Here is a 9,959-nt window from a genome sequence, read left to right as displayed (position 1 = left end):
TTTTTTTTTTTTTGTTGGTCCTTAATTTCGGTATTGGAGATATGCTTCTGTTTGGGTGAAGGCTAAAGTTCCGCTCGCAAACTTTTTTTGTTTTTGGTTGGCTAACAATAATGTCTTCTTTGATTTTCGTTCTTTTCAAAAGAAACTCAGTACAAATGTTGATTAACTAAAGCCTTGTCCTGCTGGCACTTCTTCCGACACAGCAACTAATTCTGCGGGCATTAATTTAACAAAAATCATCGAATATATTAAAGACTAAGGATAGTTTTGTTGTAGCTGTTACATTTCTTGTTATCGCACAATTTACAGAATACGTTGGGCGCCATAATGGCGACAATGGTAGTGGTTGTGGTGGTGAATCTATTGTCCTTGTTGCCTTGTTAGCAAAACCCATTGATTAACATCAAACTATTTCGTCATTGAAAGAAGGATACGTTTTGAAACTTCGGCCGTTCACAATGTGTCTGCTATTGATGCCGATGATACTCTTAATGTTCCAACTTCCGTTTCCAGGCTGTGTGTCTGCCTCTCCTATATCCTGTAAAGACACCAAAAAGAACATTATAAATGGTTGGGGAAAACAAAGATGTAGTAGCACAAAACAAGCCGTAATTTATTTAATAGTTGTTTGAAAATTTGCCTTGGCTGAAAGAAGTCGCAATTTCTGCTAAAAAATGGGTAGGAAGGGGATTTATAATGCATTCTTGATATTAGCAGTCCATTAGGCAAATCCTTGGCCATTGGCAGGGGATTATGTCATAATTGAAAGATCTTAAAGGATAATGTTGGAAGAAAAAAAAAACAAGTTCATCAATGTTCATGGATTTTTTTTTTCAAAGAATTCACTAACAAGTTCGCAAGACCTTGATTAGCTCTGAACGCCATGGCTAATGGGCAGTATTATAACAATGGATTTTTCAGAAAAATAAGAAAACCCACTTAATCTGATGGATAGCAAAGTAAGTTGGTTGGAAGGTGTAAATAGTTTTATTTAAAGCAAATTTATGGGTAGGGGATTCAATTACGGGCACATTCCCTAAAAGTAGGAGTAGCGATGTGTCAAAAAGTAATGAGCTCATTGCAAATTTAATTGAGGTTAGGTATGACCGATTTTTTGAATCATTTTCTTTCCTCCGACTAACAGGATCGTTAACTGGGAATAACTTTTTGAACTGGTTCTCATTAAACTGCGTCGCCGGTAATTCATTTACACAGAGGGTCCGTTCGTCAGTAGTCTTCGGCTCTTTTTTTCCACCTCAGCTTCGTCTCGTTGTGTCACAGAAGCCTTTGGCTTGTTGTACCAACCGTACCTCAAACATTGGTAGTGAATTGGAGGAAGTCATAAACAGTAGGAGGACCTAGAAAAATTTCCAAGATGACCCAGAACATGCTCACAGTAATCTGTCGGAACTGAATGAGTTATCGATTCATATTAGATGGCCTGAACATCTTTTCCCGAACATACAGGGTGAAATGATAAAACTGCTACAGGTGGCTATCGTTAGAGCACTCCAGCATTTAAATGTGAAAAAATCTTTGGTGTCTCGTACCATCGCTCGTTACCGTGATGCTGGTAGCGTAGCCCGACGTCAAGGAAGTGGACGGAAGAAAACAGCAACATCAGCAGAAATGGTTCGAAAAGTAAAGAAGCGATTTGATCGAAACCCGCGTCGCAGTGGCCAAAAAATGGCAAAACATATCGCAACATTCCATTCGGCACATATTGAAAAATGAGCTCGTGGTAAAACCATTGAAATTTCAAAAAGTGCAGGAACTTACACCGCAACATAAAGAAAATAGACTCAAAAGAGCTAAAAAGTTGCTTCCGTTGGCCACCAGAACTCAAACGCCGGCCATGGTGGTGGTGTGGGCCGCCGTAGCAAGCGATGGTCGCTCTCCGCTCGTATTAATCGATCGTGGCATCAGAATAAATGCCGAATATTATCGCGAAAATATTCTGGAGGCCTTGTGCACGCAAACATTTTGACCGCAGACCTTGGACCTTCCAACTGAACTCAGCACCATCGCACTCAGCACGCGCCACCTAAGAATGATAAAATTTTCGATCCAAAAACTGAAAATGTTTAGAATTTTGGGTCAAACTGCCAACACTTTTCTGAATTTCAAATCAAATGTTGTATTATTCTACTATTTTCGAATGAATTCATTGATTTTTTCCCGTCTTTCGGATAAAACTATACAACAAATTCGGATTTTTTTTTCTGAAATTTGGATCAAACATCTGAAATTTTTTAGAATTAAGAATGAAACATCCGACACTTTTTCCAACTTCCTGCCAAACCTCCTATAATTCTCCGATTTTCGAATGAATTCATACATTTTCCCCGACTTTCGGATAAAACTATAGAACAAATTCAGATTTTTTTTTCCGAATTTTGGATCAAACCACTTAAAATTGTTTCTAATGTTCCTTTTTCTCTTTTTCGAATTTTAAACGAATTCGTCACGAAAGTCTAATGTTCCTTCCGATTTTTTTCCAAAAAAAACTTTAAAAATATTGGGCAATCTCACACATTTTTTCCAAGTTCGTTCCGAATTCCACTTCAGAATCGGAAATTTGTGCCAAAAAATTATGTATTTTCACGAGCAAATAAAATCGAATGCAAAATAAAAAAACGACTTGCGAAATATATGCGACTGTGGTGTGTACCCATGGTAGAAAAATACAGGTAGATGCATTAAGGCTTGGGAGCATTGATATGTCAAAAAAAAAATGTTTTTTCAAATATAAGTAGATTTTTATATGTTTCCTTATACGACGTCATTGGGATGTTATTATAATACGCGTTTTTAACAATTTTTTAAATTGCAAAATTGGTTTGACAGTTCATTGTCCCAGCGGCTGTGTCGATGCATCTACCTATATTCTTCTACCATGGGTACACTCATGGTAGAAGAATATAGGTAGACGCATCGACACAGCTGCTGGGTCAATGAACTGTCAAACCAATTTTGGAATTAAAAATGTTGAATGAAAAATTATTTAAATTTGTAAAAAAATTTTGAAAACGCGAATTATAATAACCTCCATATGACGTCATATAAGAAAAAATATAAAAATCTTCTTATATTTGAAAAAATATTTAAAATTTTTTGACATATCAATGCTCCCAAGCGTTGATGCATCTACCTGTATTCTTCTGCCATGAGTGTACCCCAGTGCCAATGAAAAAACTCAGCGATGCTTTCAGTTTGTTTCATGGTATCAAGGTAGGGCTATGATACCATATGATTTCAATTTTTTTTTTTATTTTCTTGGCTTAATATGTCATCTTTATTTGTTTATGTATGAGTTTTCTTTCCAATAACAAAAAAATTGTTCAGAAAACATTCAAATTCGGATGTTTTCAAAATGTTTATTTCATCGTATGCATCGACAAAATCTAGAGTTTTTGTAGCGAAATAATCCTTTAAAGATATATAGAACCATGGTACAATGAATTCAAGGTAGGGCAGAACTACCATATGATTTAAATTTTTTTTATTTTTCTGGCTTAATATGTCAACTTCATTTGCTTATGTATGTGTCTTCTTTTCAATAATAAAAAATTCTTCAGAAAAAATTCAAATTCGGGTGTTTTCAAAATGCTTATTGCAACGAATGCATCGACAAAATCTACAGTTTTTGTCGCGAAATAAACCATAAGAGATATATAGAACATGATATTGAAAAGAAATTTTGACCATTCATTCAGTTTTCGCGGTTTTAAATTATTTATTCAAAATCAATGCAACAAGTTGTTTGATTTTTTATTGTTTTGATACTAATTCTGACATTACAAGCCAAACAGGTAGGCCTCTATACTTGCAATTTTTTCAAAGTTGACCTACCTTCTCTTCATTGTACCATGGATGCATCAACGTTTGGGAGCATTGATATGTCAAAAAAATAAATAAATAAATGTTTTTTCAAATATAAGTAGCTTTTTATATGTTTTCTTATACGACGTCATTCGGACGTTATTATAATACGCGATTTTTACAATTTTTACAAATTTAAATAACTTTTCATTCAACATTTTCATTCCAAAATTGGTTTGACAGTTCACTGACCCAGCAGCATGGTAGAAGAATATAGGTAGATGCATCGTCACAGCCGCTGGGACAATGAACTGTCAAACCAATTTTGCAATTAAAAATGTTGAATAAAAAATTAATTAAATTTGTAAAAATTTTTTGAAAACGCGAATTATAATAACCTCCAAATGACGTCATGTAAGAAAACATATAAAAATCTACTTATATTTGAAAAAATATTTAAAATTTGTTGACATATCAATGCTCCCAAGCGTTGATACAACTACCTGTATTCTTCTGCCATGAGTGGGGTACACTCATGTGCCAATGAAAAAACTCAGCGATGCTTTCAGTTTGTTTCATGGTAGAAGAATACAGGTAGTCGCATCGACATAGCTGTTGGGACAATGAACTGTCAAACCGATTTCAAAATTGAAATTTTTGAATGAAAAATTATTGAAATTTGTAAAAATTGTTGAAAAATACATATCACAATAACCTCCGATTGGCATTGTATAAGAAAACATATAAAAACCCACCTATATTTGGAAAAAATTAAATTTTGACATATCACTGCTTCCAAGCGTTGATGCATCCACCTGTATTCTTCGTCGTGAGAAGACATATTTTTGTAAGTTAAATCTGGTCGAATAAACCCGAATTAAGCAATAAATCCTGAAAACGTCTGTTAATCCGGATAACGTTTTGTATCTAAACACGTTATAAATCACTTTATGGACAGAAATTGAAATTAGTTAACCTTTATTTAGGTTGAATAAATATAAGTTGCTCAATTATGGTAGAATTACTTACTAGGTAGTCCAGAGAAATTGTTGTAGTTATTTTATATTGTTTATAGTTATTCTATAGAAATACTTTAAAAAATATGCTCTGTTCCAGAACATGCATGCATGTAAATATGTTACTAGGATAATCGATTTTTCCTTAGTTCAATTTCGGCTTAGTATTTTCACTTCGTCACCCTGTAGTTCTTTGTTCTCTTACGAATAAGCCAGCCGTCTGGTGTATTCGTGAAAGAAATCGAACTAAGTCAATCTATCGTTTTTATTCTTTTATAAATAAGGCTGGAAATACATAAAGAGCATATTTCGTTGGCTTAAGTCACCGGCTGGCTTCTTCGTAGATGAACAAAGGAGTTTTAGGTTGACTTAGTTCGATTTTGGGCCTAGGCTCCTTTGTTCATTTCCGAAGAAGCCAGCCGATGACTTAAGCCAGTCAAATATGCTCTTTATGTATTTCCAGCCTAAGCCAGCCGATGACTTATTCCATTTTCAATTCTTTCTTTTATAATATATTAAATACTACTTGCTTCAGAGTCCAGCAAAATACATGGCAGAAGAATACAGGTAGATGCATCAACGCTTGGGAGCATTGATATGTCAAAAAAAAATTAAATGTTTTTTCAAATATAAGTAGATTTTTATATGTTTTCTTATACGACGTCATTTAGAGGTTATTTTAATTCATGTTTTTCAACAATATTTATAAATTTAAATAATTTTTCATTCAACATTTTCAATTCCAAAATTGATTTGACAGTTCATTGTCCCAGCAGCTGTGTCGATGCGTCTACCTTTGTTCTTCTACCATGAGCAAAATACATGGTAGAAGAATATAGGTAGACGCATCGACGCAGCTGCTGGGACAATGAACTGTCAAACCAATTTTGGATTTGAAAATGTTGAATGAAAAGTTATTTTAATTTGTAAAAATTGTTGAAAAAGCCATATTATAATAACATCCGAATGACGTCGTATTAGAAAACATATAAAAATCTACTTATATTTGAAAATAAATAAAATAATGTTTGACATATCAATGCTCCCAAGCGTTGATGCATCTACCTGTATTTTTCTACCATGGCAAAATATAAGAATAAATAAATCATACAAGTATGATGACGAATTGATTCGTGACAGATACAGATGGAAACATGCTATAAAAATAAGGCACTTCAAAATGAAGAACATCCCCTAAAAAGCCGATAACGGAAAATCGATTACTTAACAACAAATCGATTTTCACTTTTAGGCGAGTGACGACTTACATATCCCTAATCAGCTGTTACCCGGCACAAGAGAATAAAAACAAAATCTCAAAAACACACAATCAGTTTTGGACGTAAGCCAGAAATAAAAAAACACGAAAAAGATATAAAAAAATAATAAGTGGACGCGAGTGAATGCAAAGACAAACGTAAACATTTTGTTGTTATTTCGTTTTAATTAGTTTTTTTTTGTTGTAGTAAACAAACAGAGACAACGTTATTAAAACGGCCCTATAATGTGTGATAACAAAGATGAGTGTTGCAGTAAGTTTCGGGAAAGAAAGAAAATACGAAAATTCAATTCAATGTGACAAGCAATGATGTGGTGGGGCAAATGTTCTGAACGACACTTTGCAAATTAAAAGACAAATACAGATTGTGGATCGAATTGAATGGAGTCAGGTCGCCTGAAAGAAGTTTTATCTCGATGATTATGTTCGGTGGCGGCCAATTACAAAGCCCTGCTGCAATCAAATGTTTAAAGAAACATGGAATAGATAATAGCAGAGCAGTCATAAGAACTGAATTTATTCTAAATCGTTTACTTAAGATAAGAGCAAAATAACGTAGAAGGAACTGTTACGTTTTTTTGGTGCCCCACGTCTACCATCTATGGGTGTATTCCATTATTTGCCCAGCCATGATTACCATGAAAGGAATGGCAGCAGCAACAGCAAAAACAAAAAATCCCAAACAATATGGTTCTATTGTTTTCCGTTCCTAATTTTAACACAAAAAATATCAACACAACTGAAATCGGAAGAAAATTGTGACTCAATTTGGAAAGTTGTTGTTGCTGCCGCTGCTGTTGATTTGCAGCCAACATATTGCTTGCAGACAGCTTGCTGGGTTTGTTGTTGTCTGGTGCTGTGTGCTAATGTTCAACACCTACCTACCTACAAGTCGTTCGTTCGTTCGTTCATTCGTCTGTTAGAGCTCTTGTTGTTTTGTGTTCTTGTTATGGTTTGGGAGTTCCATTTGCCGTTGTATTAACCCACTGTGTGTGCCTGGATAAGTAAAAGATTTGTACACTTATAATAACACAGAGACAATATTCTATTTATAGAATTATATTTGTTTTTCTAGTTACATACACACGCACCCACCATATACCGGGAAAATCCATCCTCTTGACTTAATAAGAAAAACAAGCAAGCCAAAGGAATCGTATCATGATTTTAAAAAATTCCTTTCAACATGCCCTTGGGGAGGAATTTAGTATAATTCACCTTAAGGGGTTTTTTGTTTTGATTGAAAAACTTTTCAAAACATTTTGCATAATACATTAATTTTTCAAATTGAAATTTATCTTAATTGCTCACAAATTGTTTTATAGGACAGGACACGAAAAGGACGAAAGCAGTTTCAAACTTAAGACTAGTTTACGCATCATGTTATTATTAATGTAAAGTGACTTGTCCACATTTTATATTTGAAAAAAAAAAAATTAAAGCATACTTTAAAGCGCTCCCAGCAACTTAAAAGACGTGCTATACTATAACACTATACACCATGGCAGAAGAATACAGTTAGATGCATCAATGATTGGAAACATTGATATGTCAAAAAATTGTAAATGGCTTTTCAAATATAAGTAGATTTTTATATATTTTCTTATACGACGTCATTCGGAGGTTATTATAATACGAGTTTTCAACAATTTTTAGAAATTTAAATAATTTTTCATTCAGCATTTTCAATTACAAAATTTGGGTTGACAGTTCATTGTCCCAGCAGCTGTGTCGATGCGTCTACCTATATTCTTCTACCATGACTATACATTATGTACCTAATATACAATACAATAGAATATATTTACCATACTATATATGGTTGCCTGTTTAGTTTGAAAACGTACAAAGTGCCGACTATATTCATATATAGCAGATCTGACAAATATAGATCTTTATTTGGGGACTTTGTAAAAAAAAAAAACGTACCATCTTACATTCAGTAATGATTCCAGCTTTAAAGCGGCTTACATTTGTAATCGTATGGAACTGATCTATGGGAGCTATGTGTCTATTCCACAGTATGTGATTCTGCAGTATGTGATCTTTTGTACTAAACATCAATCTTATAGTATAACTATAACTAGATAATTTTATGTCTTATTTTTTCCTATCATAACTAATCAATGGTCTCCGAGTGAAGCAATTTCAATGTAATAGTGCATGTTATGACTTTCAGAAGAAAGGATCTTTAAAATCGGTTAAAACATATATATGAATCGATTTAGTCGAAACCTGGCAATTTTTTTCTAGCAGGTTGGTGTGATGGAGATTTTTTAAGAGCTATAGGAAAGTTAAAACAACGTATAGAATTCATAAAATTGTTGACCTTTTTATTTTAGTGAGGTTTGACAATGAAACTTTCTTAGAGTACCAAATATCTTCATACGATTATGAACCAGCCTTTAAACTGGGGCAGAAACATGGAGGATCACATGAAAAAAGTTCTTATTGTACTAATATATGCAGGAACGCCATAGGAAAGATCTGGAGTCTTCGAGCACAAATTTTACATTGGATGTACGACACAGAGGTGTTATCTGTTCTGACCTATGGATGCCTTATCTGGCGACGATTGTGATTGAGTCCAGGACGCTCATGTCTAAATTAACAACTGTGTAAAGCGCCTTGTCCTTACTGACAACTTGAGCCTTCAAGAACACTCCTCGTTGAACGCGATATATATATATATATATATATATATATATATATATATATATATATATATATATATATATATATATATATATATATATATATATATATATTCGTTATTTTGATGATTTTAGCGACATAATTGACCGGAATTGTTTCATATTTGGTATTTAAAGTTCGTAATGGATACTACGGCCTAAGCCAGAAAATTGTGTGTGCAGGTCCACGTCTTGATACATCCCCCCCATAACGATACCTTCCAATATTCGGTATATTGATGATTTTAACGACAATATTCACCGGAATTGTTTCAAATTTGGTATATGAATTTCGTAATTGATATTACAGCCTATAACAGAAAATTGTCTGTGCAGGTCCTCTTTTTGGTGTAGCCTCCATATAACTGTACCTCCCAAAATTCTGTATTTTGACGGTTTTAGGCACAATATTCACCGAAATTTTTTAAAATTTCGTATTTGAAGTTCCTAATGGGTACTACAGACTGTGGCAGAAAATTGTATATGCAAGTACAGGTCCGGAACAGCCCCGATATAACGGTACCTCCCTATATTTTGCAATTTGATGATTTACACTACATTATCCACCACCTTTTTTCAAGTTTCTAATTTAAATATTGTAATGGCTTATGACAAAAGTTGCATGTGTAGGTCCACGTCTTCGTAAAGACCACAATATAACGGCTATATTCGGTATATTTTTAAGATTTTACAGAATTTTTAACGGATTTTATTTTTTTTTAAATCTCCAAATTCGTTCCAAACGGTGGAGGGTATTCAAATTTCGGCCCGGCTGAACTTACCGTTTTTTTACTTGTTTTAGATTATAATCAGTCATAGGATGCATATTGCTGAGGAAGTCATTCTATATTCGAATATTCTGCAAAGGTACTCATTTGTTGCCAAACAAACGCTACATCAATTATGACAGTTTTTTAAGTAGGAGATACAATATTTAAAGTCTGGCATGGGTTAAATGAATGTAATATTTGTAAATATACCTAATACAGTTGAATACGTTTTAATTCACCTAAGCAGACAAAAAATGAATACTAATAAGCGTATACTCGATACAATGACAGTAATTAACTATTTTCTTTGGATTAGAACAAAGCGAATCGACTAATAGGTTGACACATATTTTCTTACAAACTACTACTAAATAATTTT

General features: G+C 33.6%; 1 protein-coding gene and 1 long non-coding RNA gene across 2 annotated transcripts in view; one reads left to right on the top strand and one right to left on the bottom strand.

Annotated features, from left to right (window-relative positions):
* Positions 1 to 82: 82 nt before the first annotated feature.
* LOC131801946 (uncharacterized) overlaps positions 83 to 9,959 on the bottom strand; it is a 220,382-nt gene continuing 210,505 nt past the window's right edge. Inside the window, exon 4 of the long non-coding RNA XR_009341975.1 lies at positions 83 to 538. This is a non-coding gene — a long non-coding RNA (uncharacterized LOC131801946). The remainder of the gene's footprint in view (positions 539 to 9,959) is intronic.
* LOC101891943 (cytosolic endo-beta-N-acetylglucosaminidase) overlaps positions 6,123 to 9,959 on the top strand; it is a 59,939-nt gene continuing 56,102 nt past the window's right edge. The window contains exon 1 of the mRNA XM_059121082.1: positions 6,123 to 6,370. Coding sequence (XP_058977065.1) covers positions 6,343 to 6,370 — 28 coding nt within the window. The 5' untranslated portion in view covers positions 6,123 to 6,342. The remainder of the gene's footprint in view (positions 6,371 to 9,959) is intronic.

Source organism: Musca domestica, unplaced genomic scaffold (genome assembly GCF_030504385.1).
Source record: "Musca domestica strain aabys unplaced genomic scaffold, Musca_domestica.polishedcontigs.V.1.1 187, whole genome shotgun sequence".
NCBI classification, from domain to species: Eukaryota; Metazoa; Arthropoda; class Insecta; order Diptera; family Muscidae; genus Musca; species Musca domestica.
Note: the sequence above shows the minus strand (reverse complement) of the source record. Positions and strands in the feature narration are given on the sequence as shown.